The sequence below is a fragment of the Accipiter gentilis genome, chromosome 17 (assembly GCF_929443795.1).
Source record: "Accipiter gentilis chromosome 17, bAccGen1.1, whole genome shotgun sequence".
In the NCBI taxonomy this organism is placed as follows: Eukaryota; Metazoa; Chordata; class Aves; order Accipitriformes; family Accipitridae; genus Astur; species Astur gentilis.
This window is the reverse complement of record NC_064896.1, coordinates 13143614-13167960: the sequence shown is the minus strand read 5'-3', so window position 1 is coordinate 13167960 and position 24347 is coordinate 13143614. Positions and strand designations below refer to the sequence as shown.

The 24347-nt window shown below is 39.1% G+C and overlaps 1 protein-coding gene across 2 annotated transcripts in view; it reads right to left on the bottom strand.

Moving 5' to 3' along the window:
- The window catches only part of KCNQ1 (potassium voltage-gated channel subfamily Q member 1), a 369743-nt gene that overhangs the window by 92693 nt on the left and 252703 nt on the right, over positions 1-24347 (bottom strand). For both annotated transcript variants that reach the window (XM_049821099.1, XM_049821100.1), the window contains 3 exons: positions 18843-18937; positions 18097-18143; positions 17230-17291 (listed from right to left, as the gene is read on the bottom strand). In XM_049821099.1, the coding sequence (XP_049677056.1) occupies positions 17230-17291; positions 18097-18143; positions 18843-18937 (204 nt within the window). The remainder of the gene's footprint in view (positions 1-17229; positions 17292-18096; positions 18144-18842; positions 18938-24347) is intronic.

Sequence of the window (24347 nt, the reverse complement as noted above, 5' to 3'; positions counted from 1 at the left end):
TAATATTTTAAAGATACGTACCATAAATAGCAAAGTTTAGACAACTGTGCTGGCAGAGTTAACTTGCTGATATTCAAGGATGAGCTTACACACAGAGGCAATTTGCAAACTTCTCCAAACCATGTGGAAAGGTGGCCAAAACCAGATTCCTAGCATTTTACTTTCTTTGCAATGGAATTTATTCTGTAAATTACTGCAAAGAAAGAATCAAATAGCATGCAACTGGAAACTTACTAAAAGGCTACAACGCACCAAGAGATAAATGAGCAAACAAAACAGGACATGCATTTCCTCACTAATTTCCTGATGAAATCAGGAAAATGAGATTACAAAAACACAGAGCTTCACTACTGCATCTCTCCCAACACAACTAAGTTGTTACTTGAATGCAATGTTTCTAAGAGCATGTTTCTTTTCTTCCTGTCTTTTCTTCTGCCTGAGGCAAAGCTTCTATACCCTGGAGTAACATATGAATATGATTCAGTAATTGTAGAGTGACATCTTCAGTTTCGGGAAGATGGAAGCAAGATGAATCCTCTGTTTGCAGGAGTAATTATTGAAGATCCTTAATCCTCAGATTCAAGGTGCATTTGCTCCCAGAACAGTGCATCAAGATACTTCACATGAGATACCATTCCCCACGTGTATGCATGTGAACAACCAAAGTACACAGGACTCACTGGGAAGGAAATGAAGATGTGGGTAGCCCTCACCTCTTCTGATTCCCCAAGAGCCAAGGAACTTCATAAGGATCATCAGATTTGCAGGAAACTTCCTCCTGTTTAGTATTTTCTTAAGTTTTGTTTTGTTTTGTTCAAGGGTGGTTATTTTGCCCCCCCCTGAAGTTTTTAGGAATTTTGCCTGCTCAACACTGTCTTGAGACAAGGCACTGCTGGGACCTTAAAGACCCCAAGCTGATTTCATTGTTGAAAGAGGCATTCACCCTGCAGCCTTCATGTACCTTGCCTGGTTACCTTCTGACCGAATACAGATCTCTCTTTATACAGGAAACTTGAGACTCCATGGCACTGTTCCAGAGGCTAAACAAAAAAAGGTTGTAAACTTTAACCAATCCGCTTCCCTACAACTAGCTACAGAGACTAATTTTCTGAAATCAAATCCGCTTCTCTGGGAACAGAACACATTTTGGAAGGGCTCTAGGTCTATAGACTACCATGAACCAAACCCAAGCTATCCTCTTCTTCTTGCCTCTGGTAAACAAAGATAACATCAGAAAGTCTTTGACAGAAGCATTCAGGTATGAACACTTAGGGAAAGCATCACCACCCACAGTCATAGGGAATGGACAAATCTGAGGTGAAAAGGAAGATGAGAAAAAAAGGATGCAACATACTGTTCTCCATTGTGGGGAAAAGCCCGCTTCTCAGAGTGGAGAAAAAAAAGTCACTAAGAAAATATGGAAACTTTTGGTCACAGCAATCTCTTTCAATACTGTGTTTTAGAGTAGTTGATTATCGATGTATAGGAAATAGCTAGAGATGACCAAATAACAAGTGCACAAGAAGTTCTCATTTGTAATATTCCAATACTACAGTGATGGATCTCTAGCAAAAACAGGCGAACAAAAACTCATTAGTCAACTCCCCCTCACCCACTTTTTTTCTTTATATTCAGGCTTGGGCAGTTTCCTGTACCTATATAGGAAAAGCGAAGCATATTAGCAGGAGATACTCTTCCTTAGCCTCATCCCTGGTAGCACAGGTAGCATTTACCAATTTCATACAATGAATAGAAAAACAGGAACAGAAAGGTCCCTTTTAGTTACTTTCCAGTTGAAGTTGTGTCTCCTGTTTGTACTTAAATGGAGCCTGATACAGCTGTCCACACTTCTCCATTTCACACTATTATCGTAAGGTTAATTACATCATTATCCCAAGTTACAGATCGTTTGAGAACCTTGTTGAACTCTACTCTGTCTGTTCTCATAAAGATTAGCAAGGGTGGGCTTAGCTCTTCTGATGCTCAGTGTCCTCACTGTGAAAAGCAGTTGTGTCTCCAACTGTGTGCAGGCAATATGGCCTTATATTCCTTTCCAGAGGAGAGGTAGGGCTGATTTTTAAAGTGATGCTGGGCATTCACAGTGTCTGCCCCCACCTCTGAAAACCAGGCTATTGGGAGATGAAATAGGGAGCATCAGAACTAGATCTTCCTGTCATGACCCAATTTCCTTTAGCAGTGCAAACAATGGAAATCAACACAGAATAAACTGTATCTGTTAGACAACTCTTCTAGAGTATGTCAGTTCAGCTGACCACTATTACTGTGCACGCATGGCTTTTCAGGTTTTTCATGAAAGGTTATCACTTATTTCTAGCTGTCCTGAGTAACCCAGTCACTGTAAGCATATTAGCAGAGGACCAAAATCATGGTAGAAAAACTCACTAACAAAACACCTTGACAATCTGGCCAAAAACCCCTCAAAACATCTCCCCCAATCATGTTTCTTTTTCCGTTTTTTCCCCAGTAACTTTCTTTGTTCTTAAACATCTATAGCTGTTAAAGGAATATTATCAATCTAAAGGCAAAGACTGTGTTTATTTGTGTGTTTTTCTTTTAAAAAAAATTCTTATACATCAGCGGAGCTTTTTGATTCTATGCCCAGATACCTACATTACAAAATATAAGACAAAATTATAGGTACAGAGTGAGCCAAGAAAATCAACTCAGCATGGCTTGCCGAGGCTTTTTGAAAGAAAGCATGCACACTGTGTCACTATTATGATTTAAAATAGCTGGGCCTCCAAAGTCATAACACTACTGTACTATAGTACAAGGTGCCTGCAGATTCCTGTAGCAGCAAGCCAACCGATTAGCTTCAGGACTGTGATGAAAGCACGACTTTGATTTCTGTTCAGCGTGTGTATCTCACAGCTTCATTTTGGTACAAAACAAACATGATGAAATGAAAGAAAGCTTAGGAGGAGGGCGGAAATAACCTGAGTCTTTTACAATAATCCTCATTATTATTTACTATGGAGTGCAAACTTCTCAGTTTCAATGGAGGGGGGGATTTTCTACAGTAAAGCAGAAGAAAATGGGGGTTTGCATTGTAAAAGGACTTCTGCTTCTTTTCGGTTTAAAATATGCATCAGAAAAGCTTCCAATTCTCTGAGCTTAAGGGTTGCTAGAGGTAAACAGAAGTCTGTATGTACGTGCACACACATTGTCCTGCCAGAGAGAGCCCTCTTGCGTACTTCCAACATTACCTTCTACCTTCTGCATCGCTGAGAGTCAGGACAATACCCAAGGAGCTTTTGGATGTGCTCTGACACTTTACCAAACAATCTTTTTGAAACTGGAAAGGAATTTTTATTTGTTGGCACAGTTGGGTTTTTTTTTGTTTTTTTTTTTTTTACAATGCCCTCCAGCTGCTCTAGGATCCAGGTTAGAAGGAAGGTTCAAGCTGCTGCAAGTTCATGGATGTCAGAGGATCCAATACAAGTACTCACTAGCACAGTGAGGAGACACACTCTTGGCCCCAGCTCCCTCAGCCTCATGCGAGGGACAGCTATTCAGCAGTGAGAGGAGGATACAGAAATGACAGAGGAAGGAGAAAAGATCCCTATTCCATGAGTTCTTGCCCGATAATGGCCAGCTGAGCTTAGCTAATACAATTTCACCCTTAATTAAACCTCTAATTAAACCAGTCTCTGCCCTTACCTTCATACCACCTTCCATTTGTGTTCAATTTCTTAGATAATTTCAAAAAGATATCTAGCTTTCTCTTAAACTGATGTGTACCATCTTCTTCCAAGGGCTTCCTGGATGCTTTGCTGACTAAAATATTGGTACTGTTCCTACACTTTTCCACTCGTGGCCTAAAAAGAAAGCATTTCTGAGTGTGACCACTGTGTACCCTACTCCACAGACATCAATTTAATCTGAAGAAATGCTTCTATGTCATTAAGGAAGTCATCTAAATTATTCAAAATACTCACACTGTGAATTAATAATAGACTTGTAAGAGTTTTGTACCAGAAGGAATCTCAATTTAAAGTTATCCTGCCCGCCTTTTCCAAGGTTAGCGATAACGTCCTCCAGCAGAAACAGTGGTCAAAACATCACACAAAAATTTTGAAATAGCACTATATATGTAGCAATTGCATTTTTCTGGACTTACATTTAACCCATTTACCTCTAATAATTCATCTTGGTAACTGTTTTCCTTTTTTTTTTTTCTCCTCGCTACAATCATACTACAAAAATGGATGAATTCACATTTTTCTATAACAATTTCTGAAGTTCGTGCTTTACTGTTTTTCAGAGTACTACTAGCTATCTACTCATTATTTATCTAGCATAGCAAATACCTATGTTTTCATTTGTTACCGCTGTATTTACATTCTTTATGTTTAAAAGCCTAGGCATCTATAATACACAAAATATAGATTTGGGCTAGAATACTGTTTTACTGTTTGGCATGGATAATATCCAAAGTCCAGCACCACTGGAAAACAGAAAAGTCCCATCTAAACACATGAAAGGCTGGAGCTCAGAGAGCTTACAGCCTAGATGAGCAGCCCAGGCTTTACTCAGGAGCAGAAGCTGAGAGGGGTGAAGATGCCTATTCAAGGTTACGATACAGGTCAAAGCTGTGGAGAAATACAGGGCAGCTGGAAAGAAAAATGAACTGAAATGACTATCAAGTGGAGCCTGGACTAATTCCATTACATTATAATGTTTCTGCACTGCAAAGAGGCCATAGATCCCAAAGACTTCAACTCCTGGAGTGCATCTCTGCCTCTGAAGGCAGAACAATTCATTTTTCTCTAAGTTTTGCTGCTGTACTTATCAGTTTAACAGTTATTTACTTCACAGTTATTAAGTAGCACAAGCCTCTCTCAGGAAGGGTGCAGGAAGTGTACGGATGGGGAACTTCAGTGTGGAAAAATTAAGGTCAATTGGGTTTAGGGCTTTGTTTCACAGTATAACTCACACTCCTCTGACAAGCAGCTCTGAATAATATAAATGTAGCAGTCACTGATGTATCTAATGAATTTGCTTGTGTCCTAATTTAATTACACATTCACATATGCCATACAATAAAACCAAAGTTGTAAACGCTGCTGCTTTCCTCCTTTCGTCTCGAAGCCCTTCCACCAGCAGTAGAAAAAAACCACGCCAATCCTGTAGTCATCAAAATCAGTGAAGCATTTGTAAACAACTGCTATCCATGTGCACTGTGCTTGGTCAGGTTTTTATTACAGCAGCCATTTCAGGACTGAATGACAGCTGGCCTGTGTTGTTCACTGATAATAAATATCAAAGGGACAGGAGAAAAAATGGAAACTATTTGTTTGGACTTGGCACAAAAGAATATACATCAAATTGGGCTCTCTGAATTTACCACAACTACTCATAACCAAAAATCCACTCCAAACCAGCAAAAGTTCTCATTCCGTTTCAGGTCTGGTATGATGATTTGTAATTGATTTTTCACTGAAATTGTACAGCCAGTGCACAGAAAACAAAATGAAGGTGACCTTGTTTGTAGGAATCACTGCCCTTTTCATTCTCAAGTGTAGCACCATTAACTGGTCCTCCTCCTCCTCCCCTTTCTCTATGCAAAGGAAATGACTTTCCACTGCCTTTTTTTCTAGCTGCCATAAGATTCAGAAATTCCTCTGCACAGAGATTCAGAGGGCTCGGATTCAAAACCAGCTTTGTCAACCGCTATCTTGGAGCAGCCTGTGAATGACCCATTCATTGTGAGCATTGTGTCAAGTCGGCCACAATCAAAAGCGTGCTGCGAAGATAGCTGAACCCGTGCCAAAACCAGAAACAGCTGGACCTTTGCAAAGCATCATGCCCAAGCTAACAAGCCATGCGTGGCTGCAGTGCCACCCAAATGCTGCTAGATGGATCTCTGGGCCCTGGGCCAGCGTGTCTACAGCGCACCGTCTTAGATGGAAGAGCATGAAGTTTGTGCTATAGCAGAAACCGCTGCTCCTTTGCATCAGTGAAAAGGCATTGTGTTCCTCCCCAGTCACTTCTGCCACCAAAATTCTGCTGAGAGTTTATGGCAACATCTCTGTGGGACTGATTAGTTGACCTCAAAGCTCGGCCAAAACTCCCTCACGTAACATGAAGCAAACACAGAGGGAGAGGATCCATGATTATGGCTCAGCCAGTCTCTTTTTGAGAAGTAGCAAAAATTATCCCTGCCTATTTCCTTTCTAAGGTGTTCTCCTGTAAAACTCCTCCCGTTGAAACTCTCTAGAAACTTGGGAGTAGCAGAATAAAGGCTTCCTTCAGTACCCTGAGGACCACAGCATGCAATCACAGACACTGGTGGCACAACTGGAATGTTTCCAGAAAACCTCAGCTATGATGAAGCAAGGATCCCCATCTCCATTCAAGCTGACATTTTGAATATATTTTACTCTTGGGGTTTTTGTTTTGACTGCCGCATTTGGCAGGATTATCATACATGATAATCAAGCCAAGTCAGATGCCTTTGTTGCCAACATTAACTAGAGTGGCACAACTAATACTCACATATCGAACTACCTTGGGATGGATAAGCTATGACAAGCAGAGACAAAGAACCATCAAAGAATCTGCACAAAGCTCAAGTGAACAGGAGGAAAAATCACACATGAAAGGTGGCTCCATCGTGAAATGATATAACAGAAAAAGGACAGCCCAGGCAGGGCAAAGAGCCAACGCACACTTGGATTGGTAGACTTGTACAAACACAGACGTGTACGTAGATATAACTTCTATTGTCAACATATATTTTTTTATAGGGATAGTTTTAGAATATTTATAAGGCCCTACGCATTTTCAATTTGGCAACACAATGTATTTATTCACTCTTTTTCTATGGCTGGACAAAGGGCAGTATTTATTAGGTGAAGTGTCTGACAAAGCCTTTAGTGCTGTTAATCACACCAGCTTCCTTGATATATTAAGGCTATTAGGACTTAACTAGATAAAGATGCATATGTTACTAAGTGAATCACCTTCTATCTGTCTAATGGAAACCAAGTGTTGATTTAAGTGGAGTCATCTGTTTAAAAAAGAGAGACAGAAAGAAATTGAAATAAACCCAAGATTAACAGATGTCACAGAAGGGTCAATGGCGAGCAATGTTGGATCCAAGACTTTTATAATAGAAACTTACATGAATATTTGAACTCACTTGAATATTTCTCTCTGCTTGACTGCAAATATAGCATTTAATATCACTTGTTTGGCTTTAAATATTACATGCATAATTATCTATACGTAGGACAGTTTGTGTCATATAAGTATGTTCAGTCCTCTCCACCCCTAGGCTCCTGGGCTACAAAATGATGTTAGTAGATTAACTTCTAGATGATTTAAAATCCAGTGTCTAAAATAGTCCCAGTACATTTATATTGGCTGGGTTGGTGTGGTTTATGTGTTTATATATGCTGTTCTCAAGTACTGGATGGTTTTAGTATTAATGGGCTATGACTATGTTGAACACTGCACTGGCCAATATAACTATTCAAAACTAGAGGGGCTTTTAAACACAATAATAACAAGGAATGCTGATTTGTGGTTAAGTCCTAGACACGGCTTAAGTTAAATTCCTGGCTGTGCCACAGGTGCCACTGTGATACCTTGGGCAAATCACTCGCCACACCTTAGCTGTAAAAGAGGGAAACAATATTTTCTTTTTCCCTTCCTTTCTCTATTTTGCGTGTTTAATTTGTCAGAGCAGGAGCTCTTGTGCTTTGATGAACATAACGAAGCTACCACAACAAAGGTCCATCCTAAAGGGAGGCAGCTCATCAGACTATTGGGCCTACGGCATACAAGGGCAATCACACTTTGCCACGTTGGGCTGCTGGCTGATCGCTGGAGCTACCAAGTGTAGCATCAGTTACTTGGGGATAGAAAAAGAACCTGTGACACGGGTTCACAGCCCTGTGCTAACTGCTGAACCAGTGGGATACTTTAAAGATGTGTAAAAAGTCATCGTAGTCATATTTCTAGATTTTTATAGAAGTAATGCAAATCTCGATTCTCTTATTGAAAGATGAATTGTGGTTTTGTCACAACCCCAGCGGGTAGGATGTAGGAACAGAGAAGGATTTGAGGAAACTGTATTTGCCATCTTGGTTTCCTAAGCTCTGAGAGGGGTAGGTATACTTTGAACCCGGGGTTCATATTCTACTTTTATTGACTGCCTATTTTTCTTCTTATCTTCCCTCTGACTCCTAAAGCTCTAAGCAGGAGTTAGACAGCAAAGGCCCCTTCTCCTATTTCTCTCCTGCAATCTAAGCAGCACTGGATCATTTCTGGTTTGCAATTTTTATTTGGGGAGGGGTGAGGGGAGCAGATAGGGTGACAGAAGGTATGGACTTTGCGTAAGAAAGGGAGTATACCTTCCTTTACTCTGAATCTTTTCCAAGAGCTGAACAGATTCCAACCTGAAAAGACTGCAGCCTGAATAGAGTCCTTTCAACTCCATGCACTTTTCCTCCCTGATACTCAACTGCAAAGGAAAATAAAAATATTTTCATTCCAGCGAGATCACTCTAAAAACAAGTCTTTGACAAGGAACAATTTCAACTTTGATGCATCTAACTTCAGTAAAGGTTCATCCTGGCATATCAAAACCAAAATTTGCCATTTATGTTAGAATGTTTTTTTGTCATTCATCTGCAACACACACACACACACACAAATAACATGCAGAGATGATCTTATGGTAATTTCTTTAACCTATAAGAAAGACAGATAAAAGTCTTCTGTGTAGCACGCTGTGCACATGTGTTGTTCACTTAAATCCTGTTTCTCTGATCTGCTCTACAGGGTATTTAGTCCATACAACTGTTCCACATTCTCTCTCTGCATATTCACCATGCATTTCCATTCTAAACCGTCCATGCACAAGAATGATGGAGGCTACATTTCAAATCTTGCTTGGGTTTATCTTTGAATGCCAGACAAAACAGGCCTTACGTGGTTTAGTAAAAGATAGAGTCATCTCAATTTGCAGACCTTACATCCACCTGCATACCTACTCAAATATAAACACAAACAGCTGATTCCCAAACCAGCAACTAATCTGAAGATTGTTTAAAAGATTATCAGCTGGTAATGCATTATTTCATTCCTCCATTTCCCCCTCCCAAATTCCTAGATTTTATGGGGTATATTACATGTTATCCAAAATTCCTCTGGGATTTCTGCTCTTAATAAGCAAGCAGGCAGCTATGCAGATCACAAGCACTCAGCCAATGCCAGTGTTAAGAATTCAAAAGTCACTAATCAGATCCCAAACAGGGAAGAAATCAATGAGATTAAAAAAATATATATATATATGTGTAACACTTTGTATTTGTAAAGGTTTACACTCTGCCTTCAACATCATGCTTCGCAACTACTGTCTGCATCCAGAAACGCTAGGAATTTGGGGTAAAATCTCTAGCAGCTCACTTAAACAGGAAGTCTTCTCTTTAGAAGTATTTCACTTTTGCCTTTTTATTTTTCATAAAATATGTAGAGGAGTATCACAGATGACTGCATGCGACTGAATAACCAGAGCTTAATTAGTCATTGCTTTTGAATACTAGCACAACAACTGTGTGCTAGCTTGAACTACCTTCAGTCACTCTACTCTAGATTAAAGATAATATATTGTCTTGCTTAACTATTTTACAGCATTGAGGAAGTGTATACTCTCGTTTCCTGCAAATAAGCTAATGAGCTGCAGTATCCTCACCATCTGAGGCTATTTATACTCAATGCTAATTTTTTTTTTTTTTATATAATCACATCTCCTCTGATCCAAGAATTGACACTTCAGAAACAGACCACAAAACATCATGATAGCTTATAACACTGCTCTGTAGGCCAGGTCTGTAATATATCTAAGCTACTGCGCCTAGATAACATCCTACAGGTTATAGATAGTGCTTAACACTGTATATATTAAACAATTTCAAAATTAATGCAAAAATCAATTGTTTTTCATTTGTGCTGCGGTAGGATCTAATGATCTTTAAACAGATAAAATCAGTGCTAACAAATGGATGCAAGTGAAGGCTATTCCAAAGACCTTAGAGTCTTCAAGGTATGGTGCTGCAAAAACTCACGTGAATATCCTCTAGACAGGCACAAGGGTCTGCTTACATGGCCTTCATGAGCAGATCAGGTCTAAGACACCCTACAGTGACATTCAGCTGTATGAGTGACCAAATCCAGTAGCAAGCAGCTGTGTATAACAGCCTAGCATAAAAAGAGCTATAGTGAACAAAACTAAAGTTTATCTGCCCCAGTTATCCTGTTTCTGGTGCAAAGCTTGTAGCAGAGTCTTAAAAAAAGAGTTTAAGAAAGTACATATACATAAAATAATGCTATTCCTTTTTTTTACCAACTCATCACTGACTACTCTTTAAGGTACTTGCTAAACTAGAGTTTACATACAGACATCCTGTTTAATAATCCTCAAGCGAGCCCTTCCCCATGACTTTGCCTAATCTCTCTCTCAGTTTGTTTCTATTCTGGCTACCAAAGCTTCTGGCAGCAATGAATCCTACAAGTAATTATTTTTTGTTTTCATTTTTACCATGTAGGCTTAATAATTTTATTTTACTGTAGCCGGGGAGATGGGAAGCATAGGATACTGGAAATGGAAATCTGCAGGTTTTTGTTGTTTACCGACTGAAATATTGTCAGACCGGTGAGAGAAAAACTAGTAAAATTGTAAGGCTGCCTAATGACCTAGACTGATGAAGGATGTGCTTAGCTGTAGTCCAATTTATAGAAAATGGGCATCCTCCATCATGAAGTTCAGCACTGAAATTGCTTCCGTATGCTTGTACTTCAGCATCTGGGAAAAGACTAAGGGTTGAATTAATAGGGATACTTAATCTTCCATATGCCTCTTAATATTCCTCCACATCCTGCAGGTTATTACTTCTGCATTATTGCAAGAACTACATACAAGATGAGGAACTGCTTGGCAGTGGTTCTTTTGATTTTTATTGATTTCACATATCTTTTAAAATTTCCATCCAAACGACAGATTTTAATTCTCTTTCTAGGCATCAGGAAGGCAAATCCTCACACACCTATTGCAGAAGCTGCCAGTATTCAATACCTGAACTGCCTAGGGCGTGTTCAGCCTGCAAAGTGCAGAGTATTCCCATGCTGGACACTTTCTGAAGCCATCTCTTCCAATCGATGACTCGTGGCTCTAACCACGCTTTCCAGCACTGACCAGAAAGTTAGATGGCTGTTTGTCAGTCTTTTACCATCAATTTTTCAGCATCAACATTCAATTAAAAATAAAGCCAAAACATCCCTGTCCATTGCATACTGATGTGCAAGAAGGCCATCGTCAGTCAAGGCCTTTTCTGAAGTTTGCTCTAATTGCTCTGTTACACCGGAAGCACAGTAGCTGTTCCCACAGGCTACAGAATGCCATTAAAAACAGACAAAAGCCCCCACCAAGGTTTGATCCTACATTAGATAATGCAGATATTTCACATAAAATTGGAAGACTGGCCACACACGTAGAATTCTTTTAGGTGAATAAGCTGTCAACAAGAAACCTAGTATTTGTGAATCCAGAAGAGGTAGATGAGATACTACTTTTCCAAGTAAAATGTTAAACTTCCTCATGTATGCTCTTCAGAGTGTAAATATGGAGCATCCAATAATGAGACGTATATGTACAGATCTATATTTCCATTTATGACAGAAATGCTGTCACGTAAGTAACACATCCATGCTACTGAGCAAAACTGTATCACAACAACCAAAAGAAAAAATCCTCTCACAGGCATACAACTTTGATAAAGCTTAATGCTTAATGCTACCCTGATGAAGGATGACTGAATTGTCGGCTCATCAAGGCTACCTTATGTTTTGATTAGAAGGCCTGTTTCACAGCCTGCCAGGTCAAAGGAAAGACTCCTACCACCTTTAACAGGCTCTGGAGCATGTCTCCTTTCTGCGTTGGATGGGCTGGGAGTTCATTATTAGAAATGGCATGATTACTATTTACCTTGAGATACAAAAAAATAGCAAATTTAACATTACAGTGAAATTCCTCTGCAATACATAACTCAAGTTCATATATTTTTGAGAAATCAACAAGAGAAATAAGTTAGATATGAAACCTTTTGTAATGGGGAACTATTAGTTGATTAGAAAGCAAGAGCAGGAAAGAGCAAGAGTAAAATCAGAAACTGGACCTAGAATTATCAATGGTCATTCTGTTCATCTGGACTACGTTTAACAGGGTTCTAGCCAAACTGGTTTCTAACACATGTATGGATAGAATCAATGCTCCAGTGAAAAAATTGCAGAAAATTATTTAGCCAGAAGAAAATGTCATACCATGTTATAATGTGCAGGTCTCCACCACTTTTTGAAAGCCACCTCAAATAAAGAACTTGCTTCCCTTTAAAAGTTCCATACTCAGCACTCACAGTGAAAAATGTATCAAATATATATCATGTCCTGACAGTTTTACTGAACGTGGGATCTATACATTCAACAATCAAAGACATTGTAGGTGGAAGACAGAAAACCACCATAACCAGAACTCAAAAGAACTGTGCAAAAAAGAGAACTTCCTTTCAGTTTTGATTTCCAAGATCAGTTCAGATTTACAGCAGGCAACTCAAGCAGCCCAGTAGCATCTATTTTAGCGTTCACATGTTAGATTTCTTTTTAATTGATTTAAAAAGTGGTGCTATCTGCTGTTAAAGTAAATCTGAAAAAGGGAAATGATTCTCTGTTCGGTGCTGCACTGCATGTTTGAAGCTCTGCATGTTGCTCTTTGGGTTAGTACTAGTCAGAATACAAGGGTTCACATTTTCAGCTGTAAGCTTGCAAAATGTGCACATGCTTGGAATGAATATTGTCTTGTAGAACTGCTGGATTCACATTAAAAGGTGTCACATCTCACTACTACATACCTTTTGTATAAACAGAAATCTCCGTTTAAATCTCTACAACTTAAAATTTAGCAGTAGATAGCATTACCCCTAATGTTCTATATAACTGAAAAAGACTATTATAAGATTTTACTTGTGACCTTGGCAATACTGATATTAATGCTGTACTTACTGTCAGATACAGGAATAGTTCTGAGTATACAGAAGGGACACCCAGAAAATTGCTTTGGATTGCTATAACTATTCTTAAAAGGCAAATCTTGAAGTGTCCAAATCATTGCAGAAGGTTAAGTCCTATTTTTAAAACAACTTAACAGAGAATAAAGCGTAATATCTACTGCTCAGAATGGCTTTTAAAATGTATTTTGTAAATCTGGGTTCTGTTATTCTACTCTGGGAGGTCCGCAGGCAGGACCTACTGACACCTGGGGCAGCCTGTTGCATAGGCACAACAGCCTGTCGAGAGTCCAGGGACTGCCAGTTTTAGACCTCACTGTATATTCTAGCTGATTGTGTGCAGTGCCCATATTTAAGAGTGAATTATCTTAGGGCAGCCAAGCAACAATCCCATCTGATTACCTGAAAAGCGCAAGCTGCGCCTGTTACATCTAAATTAATGGTCGGCAAAGGGTTGAAAAAAGAACATGTTAATTTATGCTAAAAAGTTAGCATTACAGTAATTTCTAGCCAAGCTAAAATTAAAGCAGTGAAAAGAAAAAAGGAGATGTAGCACACAGAAGTTCTTGAGCGCATTGTGGGCTCGTTCCTGGCTGGAGCTGCTGGGCACACCCAGAATTAAACCACTGGCACGCAGGGCTGTCTGCGTGAGGATTAACGGCGCTGCGCGCACACAGCTGGGCCTATCTGGAAAAACTGTTTTTGATTTTGATTTTGGTAGCAAGCCAGCCTCAGGTTTCTTGAGGGTAGGCTGAATAGTCACTCACAGATGTTTCAAAATAAAAAGAGAGAAGGCTGGTCACCGCAGATAAATTGATTTGCTGCTGTAATCCTGCTCAACAGCATTCTCTGGAGGGACTGGATCAGCGTATCTGCATGCACACGCTCGGACCATTGCTACTTAGCGGGGTTTATGAGCTCGGCCTGGGCACTGCACTAGTGCAGTTACATGTCTTCTGGACCAAAGCTGGCCGGTGTCCCGACAGATCGGCGTGTGGGCACGGCAGGTGCTGCAATTGCCTGCACTCAGCCATGGCAATACACCTTTAGGAGAACGTAGCATTTGCTACCCTCAGCTTTATTAGCAACAGAGAACAATGGCAAAGTCCAAATACGCTGCTGTTACATGTTGGATTGTGATTTCTTTACACGAAGGCCTATCAGGTTGTGCAGTTTCTCGTTACATTTACAAAACCACCTTTTCGGTTGCTTGCCAATATGACAAAATTCTATGGGAAGGAATCTTCAGGAAGGTTCCTGCAAGCCTGAATCATCCCTCTGGTTTTGCATATTAGGAAACAATCTTTAGTTACATTATCACAAACCGCATGAATTACCAGGTCAAAGTTTCACTCAGTGCACAAGATGAACAGACTCTACAGAACTGACTCCCTCAAAAGAACATGTTCCTAAATTTGAAAGAAGAAAGCACGATTCTTTTGCCAATTTCGATACTTGGAAATTCAGATTTGTGCCATAAAGTATCATAATTCCTGCCAATATACTGCTGTTTGAGTCTCAGCATTTTATTTTTAAAATACCCCTTTCATGTGCCATCCCCTCTGTACTGCCAGCCATACATACGCCTCTTGAGCCTGTTTGCTTGTGCCACAAGTACAGAAGCTTTGCAGGAGTGACATGACGTCCCAGAAACACAACTAAATACTCTTGAAGACAGAATGATCTTTATTTGTAAACGCTTCTTGAGCTAAAATCCACCTCCACAAAAGCCTATAGGAATATACCTAAAATTGGATTCCGCCTCTGTGATGCGCAAGTAGCAGCCCCTGTGCTGACAGCAGACATCCAAAAGCAGAAGCACCCAAAAGTTCAGAAAATGAAAGTTCAGGGTTTCTTCTCTTTCTGCTTTAACACAGACTTTCTGACAACTGTATGCCAGCCTTCTGCTGCAAGGACCGTACTAATGATCATTGAGAAAGATCTAATAGAAGAATTCTGCTTATTCCTGTGGCATGGGAAGTACCACATAATTTCTTGCTGTATCAGGAGTTTCCACATAATTTCAGAAGGCTACAGCTCATTTTAAAATGATTTAAAGGAGATTTTTCAAATGCACAAAGGGTGGTTAGATGCTAACAGTAGCCTGCACCCTTGAAAATCTCTCCTTCAGAAGTCCAAGATTCAAAACTAATTCACAAACCAAATGGGATGCAACTGTTTAAAATATGTAGTCACCTTAAAAACCAGCTGATAGAGATACCCTTTATATAGTGCTCAGCTCAGGAAGGATTTAGTTGTATGTTGAAAGCATATCATGTCCTTTATGGGAAAGGGAAGGCCTAGCTTGGAGAGCAAAAATACCCCCAAAATAGCTTTGGCCACCATCTGCAGCTGCAGCAAAAATGTGATTTCAGCATTGCCAGTGTGTTGTCATGTATACCACCGTTTGCCGAGTCCAACCGAAATTCTCTATTTTTAGCCTTTCAGCTACTTTCAGATAAAATTCCTGCAGATAGGACTAGCTGTATAGGGCAGATAACATACAACTCTGAAACCACAGATGACCTCATGCAAAGAAAGAAGGGTCTGTTACTTAAAACAAAGCTAAAATTTAACCCGGCTATACTAAAATTAAACAGAGAGTGTTTTATAGTCCCATTACAAGACATAAAACAACAGTCACTATAAATTCACGGTGTACTTATTTGTAAGGATGTAAAAAAGAGTAATGAATAACCCCAAAACAGCTTATCTCTGAGCCAGTACAACACCAGATCTTTCCCAGGCTCGTTGGAGATTTTACAAATAGCACTGAGAAACTATTTTTGCTGTCATTTGAGAATTATTTGTCCAAACTGAAAAGTCATTGCTCTTTGTCACAAGTCACAAGACATTTTTTAGCGTTCCACACTTTTAGTTGACATTACGGAGAGAAAATAAATAACTGTAATCCAAACTTTCTGGAAGGGGCTTCCATGTGTAAGACACTTACCAACCAGGGATCTGAGCGAGCACTGCACAGTGATGATTCTTTGTGCAAAATGCACTGTACCTTCCTATCTTCTATGTCACCCTTTCTGTGTGTCGCCCAATATACCGAAAGGCACCTGTTCCCTTGAAAATGCCATTTATTTCCCATAGATTGAAATACAGTTCCGAGTACTATCATTCAAGTTTATCTTAAGTATTTAAGGAGAAATGTGTAAGGAACAGATACGTTACAACTGAATCAATACACGTCGGGGGGCTCGGTTTGCATCCTTTGGGATGTGTTGGTCACACCTCTTTTGGTTTGCAGAGTATTTGCTGGATATTTCTTCAGAACAAAACCTTCATGAGGTTATCACATACTTCTAGCTGTGGAAGAAACACTCTGAAAGCTTTTTTCCTCATGAAAAATTTTCCCTCCTTAATACCAAATGAACAATTTAGATAAATGAGTGAAATAATCTTAAAGTAAAGAAATTATTTCACTGCCTCACCAAATCACTGTAAGAGATCAGTAAAGGATTCAGACAATTTCTTTTAACTCTCCCTTTCTTTCCTTAATACGAACATAGGCAAACCTATATGTTTTAACAATGACATTGCCTCTACCTGTCATCTAATTTTTCAAGCACAGCTAGCATTGAAATAAAGGGTTACAAAGCACCTAACTGTTAATTTGAGATTATAGAACAAGTCTGATTTTTTCTGGCTTCACGTCACTTGAAAGGAGAAACTCCATTTGTCATAAGGAATGAAAACCAGGACAGAACAAGGTTTGCTATCACTCTCTCTAAGGAATTGTAGGTGGAGTTATATAAACAACAGAGCAACGATCAAAGGGAAATCTTAGGGACCATAATATACTGAGGTATTAAAGGAACAGAGCCTTTTATCTATTGTGGAGGAAGGAAGTAAAGCACTGAGACGTGTAATATCTATAATTAAAAATCAAAATCCCAAGTGAGTCCCAAAAGAGACCAAAATCAATTAAAGTTTGTTTTTTTTCTTATTCTATTCAAATGACAAGAAAGAACCAAAAAATGCAATCTGCCACAAAAATTGCCCTTCATCACCTGGAAAAGCCAGGCATTCAACTCTATTTTAAGCTGAATTTTTCTCCACATCCTATGAAACAAGCACTGTTCGATCACAGACCATGTCCTCATTCACTGCCAGTCTAAATGAGGCTTACCTTGTCCTCCACTCTGTTCAGCCTGGCACCAACCGTGTTATTCCCTCGATCTTTGCTTTTTTCTGTGGAACAAGAAACATTTTCAAATTAATATATGGTGGTATAACAAAATAGCAGCAAGCCACAACAGGGTGTGTTTAACTAGCCCACCAACGCAGTGTAACTGAACACCTTTGCCAGGCTGGTAGTTCTATCGCTTAAAAGCAGCTTTTTGTTTCTTTTTATAGCATTAGCCCATGCCATGGCTTTTAATAGCCCTTACATTTAAGGCATTTTCAACCTTGGTTTTATGCTTTAACCTGGGAGAACAAAACTGTTCCCAATTTAGTTAATGTTTTAATTGCTATTTAAAAACAATCTGCCACTATGCAAAAGACTCTACAGCCAACACGAACAATGTATTTGGTAACATTTTATCTTTTTTTCCCCTATAAACTACATAGAAACATGAGTTTGAAAATGACATTAACAGAGAGTTTTCATTAACCTGACTTGTCGCAAACAAACTTAGTACTTTGTCCTCCTTTTCCAAAGCTATCAAAGCTCTGTTTGAGTATTATTGATATCATGGGAACTCTGTAATCATAGCACACCATTTTATTGAAAATATGGTGAGTCTCAGAGAGATTAGAGGCAACATTTTGAAAACTTCAGTGAAAGTATGTGCTTTTAAATATCTAAATAAGAATAAACCTATTTTAAAGGCATCGATAACTAAATATTATTGTCGATGCCTAAACTTCAGATCACAACTGGCTGGCCCTGTTTAAAAATTTGGCAACAAAATAAGAAGTATTTTAACAACTATTTTCCCTTAATTATATCTTCATCAGATTAACTTTAGATACATCCTGCATATTAAGTTACCTGAGACGGAGATAAAAAGAGATGGCTTCCCTATGGATTGGTCCAACCTATAAACCAAAAAGAATCATTTTTAGTTTTTATCAGCCTGAACCAGCATCTTCACTTTCTCTAGCTGGAGCGGGGAGACCTCTTTGCAAACAACCAAAGTGAAGTTCAAATAGCTCTGGTTTGTACTGTAGGTGAAGCAGTTGCTTTGGGCTAAGAATAGCTTGAAATTAAAAAAACAACAACAAAATGGGATTAGACTTAGATTGGTCTTTAGCTTCTTTAACCACTGTAAAGTTTTACCATGCCCATCACTTTTCCACGTGAACAGCATTGTTTCCTCTTTTTGTTGTTCTTCCACAGCTTATTTGTTGCATCTATCTGTTGTCTCCTAGTTTGCTCTTAAGTGCAATTCTACCAGAGCAGGCGACAGTATTTCACTCTGTACATATGATACAGCCCCTAACATACAGGGATTAGAGTGTACAGTCAAAGCTAGCAGGGACTGAGGCAATACATGTAAGTATAATGAAAATTCTAAGTCCCGATCATTGGAGTTTTAAGCTCTTTGCCTTTTCCTTCCTGTGTGAAAAGAAAACTTTACTTGAATGCCACTTTACATTCCGTAACTTTGCACAGTCCTACCAATATGGCACCTGTAACCCTGTCAGTTTTTGATCCCCAGCCCCAATCACCGACTTATTTACAAAGTTCCCTCTGCTGGTGTCTACAGATACAGGCACTGAACTTTATTGACATACCTCCTCTGTAACTCCTTGATTCGCACCATCAGGTTGAGGTGGCCCTGCGAATACTGCTCAATAACATCTCGGACATCATAGGGCTTTCTAGCTTGCTGTAAAATAAAAAAACAAAAACCATGCCTTTAAGCCACAAGGATGTAGGAACGGTCTATGGTAATGTAGATTTTGTTCAAAAGCAAACAGTAAGTACTTTTAACACCTTTAAACACTGTGTAAACATTTTAAATATTTTGATTGTTGCCATGCTCATACATTTTTTGTGGAATAATTATGACAGGTCTGATTTCATGCCCCTTTTTGTTACTTGCAGGTGTGGTGGGTTGACCCTGGTTGGGCCTTTCAAGAGATTGTTCACCGAACTTGAGGCCAAAGGAACTTGGGGCCAAAAAAGTATATCTGGCACTTTGCTCAGAAGTTTGTGGTCACTCTAGTTTCTTCTGGAAATGAGGTTCATACTCCTTGGCTACTGAACAGTAAAGAGCTCTTTCACACGTGCAAGCCCTTATTCTCAGTGTTCAGCAAGACAGCTAGAGTTTTCAGTTCAGCTCTTACTATGTGGAAGGTTAAAGCAGAGTCCTGGCTGACAGTGCATGGCTGATTCCCTCTTCCAGAAAGACTGGCTGAGCTTTCAAATCTTCTGGGAAATACTGGGGAAATATTGGTGCATGGAATGATGAGGGAGAAAGCCTTGTGTCTGTAATTTGCACATCATACATGTGAAAGCCTTAATTTGACCTATTAGTAATAAAACCATTTTTTGTGTAGTATTAACGATAAAGATCATAATTTAACCAATAAACACCAAGACTAACTGGAAAGCAAGTGAATGAACTTGTTGAACTGCAGTGACAAATTAAACATATCTTAATCCTACATCTAGAAATTAGAGTCCAATCAGTGCCACAGCTACCTATGAGAAGCAGCAATGAAGCTCTAACACAACAGAGAAGAGAGAGGAGAGGAGAAAAGTTGGGTGTAAACTTTACACATTAGACTGTACAGTAACACCTGAACTTACAATTTGGTAGAAAACTTCTTCGCCAAGATGATAATCAAATCAGTGAAGCAATACAGTAACAATAAATGATATGCCAGCAGGTCGAGGGAGGTGATTCTGCCCCTCTACTCAGCCCTGGTGAGACTCCACCTGCAGTGCTGCATCCAGCTCTGGGGTCCTCAGCACAACAAAGACGTGGACCTGTTAGGTCCAGAGGAGAGGCATGAAGATGATGAGAGATCTGGAACACCTCTGCTATGAAGACAGGCTGAGAGAGTTGTGATTGTTCAGCCGGGAGAAGGCTCCAGAGAGACCTTACAGCAGCCTTCCAGTACTTAAATGGAGTTTATAAGAAAGATGGGACAGACTTTTTAGTAGGGCCCATAGCAACAGGACAAGGAATAATGGTTTTAAACTAAAAGAGGGTTATTCAGACTAGATATAAGGGAGAAGTTCTTCACAATGAGGGTGGTGAGGCACTGGAACAGGTTGCCCAGAGAGGCTGTGGATGCTCCATCCCTGGCAGTGTTCAAGGCCAGGCTGGATGGGGCTTTGGGCAACCTGGTCTAGTGGAAGGTGTCCCTGCCCATGGCAGGGGGGTTGGAACTAGATGGTCTTTAAAGGTCCCTTCCAACCCAAACCATTCTATGATTCTATATTTCTGACTCATTCACTATTCTCTCTATAGATACTCTGTAGATAATTTTCAAGGTTTGGTAAAATACCTTGGCAATGCTGAGTTACAGCTTTTCCTTTCTTGCATCTTTTGAGAACAAGGAAAAGAGTTTACAGTGGTAGCTTCTAGCATGCCAGAATTTGTATCCCATTTGAGGTCTCAGAAATATTGTGTCACCTGTTACTTCAAAAGCAGGAGATGTCTCTGCACTGCTTAACCTTATTTCACATGCTGCAGGTTTTCCTCAATTCCATGCCACAAATACCTTCTTTTTTAAGGCAAAGGAAAGCGGGACACAATATAAAAACCAGGCTGTGGCACTTTCATGCAGTCCCCTGCACCTGCCTTGGAGGCAGCTCCCACATTTTAGGAATCATTATTTTAGTAATCATTACTTTAATAAAATCACTTCATCAAACAAATTATATTTCAGTCCGCCAGGTTCCCCAAAGCCAACTGCAAATCTCAGGCAAATGTCAGATACTCCCTAGTGGAAAGCTAAACAGGAATGGGAATTGCTCCACTCTAACCAAAGAGCACACAAGAATTCCCAAGAACCCTGACCACTCACACACATATAAATCATAACTAACATCCACGAAGAAATATGACTCAACAATGGCATAAGCCCTTAAGTTTTTCAATGGACTAGTACTGTAAACAGGATGATATAAAAAAAAGAATTCTTGGATTATTTTTGTACTGCAAATAAGCAAGAGAGAAATCTGCAAGATCAGCTTGAAAACTCCAGATTCAGAAAAGCTGTTCAGTAAGAATAAAGATGCAGAACTTTCTCCTGCTGTCCTCATACTCTGGTGCAGGTGACTGGCAGTAAAAAGAGTAGGTATGTTCCTGCCTGTTTTTCAGTTACCGGGCTGCTTCTTTCTCTTTAAAACAAGAACTGAAAACCTGGAGTAAACAGAATTTATGAATGAAGCTTAACTTCTGAGTAGGATAGGGTATTTAATAGTCAGTACTGATTATTCTGTAATTACATCATATTGAAAGCTGATCTTTCAAGAGAAAATATTCTTGAAGTTGACAACATGTTAGTTTTGTAAAAGATAAAAAACCTGCAGCAGGCACTGGATGAGTTTTGAAGAAACAAAAGTAGAAGCCAGACCCACAGCTTTCCTTAACTTCTCTTCTTTACTTTCGTCTCTCTGCTAATTAACAATCCTCATGTCAAAAAATCTTAAGTGAGTTAAAATTTCCCCCATCATATACGAAATTTTATAAAAGGCACAAAAGCCAATGACAAATATTAAATGTGCCCCACTGGCCATTGCTGTTCCCTAGTAACTGCACATGCAGGGAGGCAGACCTGGGAAAGGGAGAGGGGAATCCGTGCACTGGGAATTTCTGGGAAATGTAACCAACTGACAGTCCAATAAAATGGGTAGAACATCCTTTGAAGCACAGGACACACTGAACTACATTGTTTGGTACAGCCCAGTATGGAGATTAGAAAAAAATACACACACAATTCATGATTCATACTATGACAAATGAATTACATCAGATGATGAATTATAAGACTATAAATGCAAGATTTTCCAGTGAAATTGTAAGAAACCAGGCAACAGTTACTCACATCATCAGTGGAACTGCAACCTGTATTTTTAGTTTATGCTATGTATAGAGTATTTGCCATGGTGAAAAACATAACACAAGTTAAAAACATATTTTAGAAGGAAACTGATTTACTCAACAGGAAGAATTCACATGGACAGAGAAAAAAAGATTTCAAAATGACAATGGGAAATCAGATCGAATCCCTGGTCACTGGATCTGTGTTGGATATCACAGTTGTATCCATGTGTGTAAGCCTTCAGATATTTAGAAACTTTCCTAACTGGAAGAGAAAGGTTATTTACTCATGAATCCAGCTAATGGAATAACTGAGTATGGTGATTTTCTTTCTGAAATTCAGTTGTAAGGTTAGACTGTGCCAAAGACATCTGATTTATAACTAATGTATGAAATTCATTTTTGGTAGGTGAGGTTAACAAAGCCTAGAAAACCATTAATTTCCAAGTACTGCTTTCCCTATAATCTACAGAATCCTTCCTTAACCATGAGCCATTCACCTTAGCTGATGCACAGGACTTGTGTTGACTACTAGTAGAATATGATCTTGCCTACACAATTTGAAACAGTCCTACAGACTTTACAAGACCATAAACACATCCATAAAAAATGTATTAATTCTTCATAATATTATGCTGGGTTCTTACATGGACATCATCACATGGACTATATTCAAACCTGGGCTTCAAAATAGAGCATAAATTTCTCCCCTTCTTTTAAAAAGGAAATGATGCTGAAGTATGATGCTTCACAAATTGCTTTTCATATCCTTTGAAATTTCCTTGTATCCCTGTTCAGCTTCTCTTTATTTATTTTCTTTATTTATTTTTTTTAAACAGGAAGGCTCTAATTTCTAACTGACTTTTGTCCTTGTGATGCCATCACTCCCTGTTATTAACTGAGCTCTTAAAAAAATATATCTAGGTAAATTTAGGCATACAGGTGTATCCTGCAAACAGCTGGTATAGTTTAAGAACCATGCTGGGTTCATGCTGGGACGTATTTTGCAAAATTTTCCTCTTCCTCTCCTTCTTCCTATGCTTCCCCTCCCCAAAATCTTCAGAGGCATCTCTAAAAACCACTCCTTTTAAGTGCTGGCCTTGCAATTACTTATGTTGCAGCTAATTTTAAGCATGAGTAGTCCAATGAACTTCAGCTGAAATTTGTTTTTTTTCCAATAGTTATAGAAAAAAAATAATCTGAATTTTCTTCTAGGAAGATACATTTCGCAAACACAAAAAAAGGGAAATATCTACCAGAAAACAGCTATGCAGACCTCTTAAATGCTGAAAGATACATTTTAAAAATGCATCGTATGCTTTACATTTATTTAACAGATATTGCATTGGACTGGTTATTAGAAACTGTATCGTCATTACTTGGCACTCGTTTAAACATTTTAATTTCTCATGACTATTTTATGTGCATACAATAGAACAAAGCAGATTTATAACATACTTTTGAGGAAAGAATAATGGCAGTAGTTATCTCTTAATTACAGGAGAGATTTTCAAAAGCACCTTGTGGCTTGAATTTCAAGGTGACGTTGGGCATTAAGTTACTTAGGTGCTTTTGAAAACCGTACCTTTGGTGCTCTCCAAATTTTTAAACTCGGTCATAACCTTGTATTCAGAAATTATGGAGAAGTATCAGATATCCCCCATACGTTCCTATTGGGAGATTCTGCTTCTGACAGAAACAGCAGCGTATCACTTGTACACAGGAGTGACTTGAGATACATTTCACTTCAGCCTAACTGACATCTTTAGTTCTTTAGTAACAGCTAACATTGATAGCTTGGGAAGAAGAAAGACTGCTAAAGAAGGATGGGAGACAACCTTGCTGGCTGAGGGATTTTGTGGATGGCCAAGACCAAGTCTTTTGCAGATGCCAAAGTGAGAGTACAACTGAGAAACCAGATTAGCAACCAGGATACCGAGTACAAACAAGTTTTAAGTATGAACTGAATAGTCCCATTCTATTCAGTCAAATGCTTTTTCAGCTTCTATCAAATCATCTGCCGCAGGGGAGTTTCATTTATTTGCCAGGTGGATAATGTTGCACGCAGCGTTCAGGCATTTTCAAAATCTGTTTTTGACAAATACCACTTGGGAGGTAGATATATTACGTGTAGATATCTTGTTTCTAAGCAGTTTAGTTAATACCATGGCAAATATTTTATGATCTAAATTTATGAGAGCAACGATTCAGTAATTACCATGGAGCAAAGGATCACAAT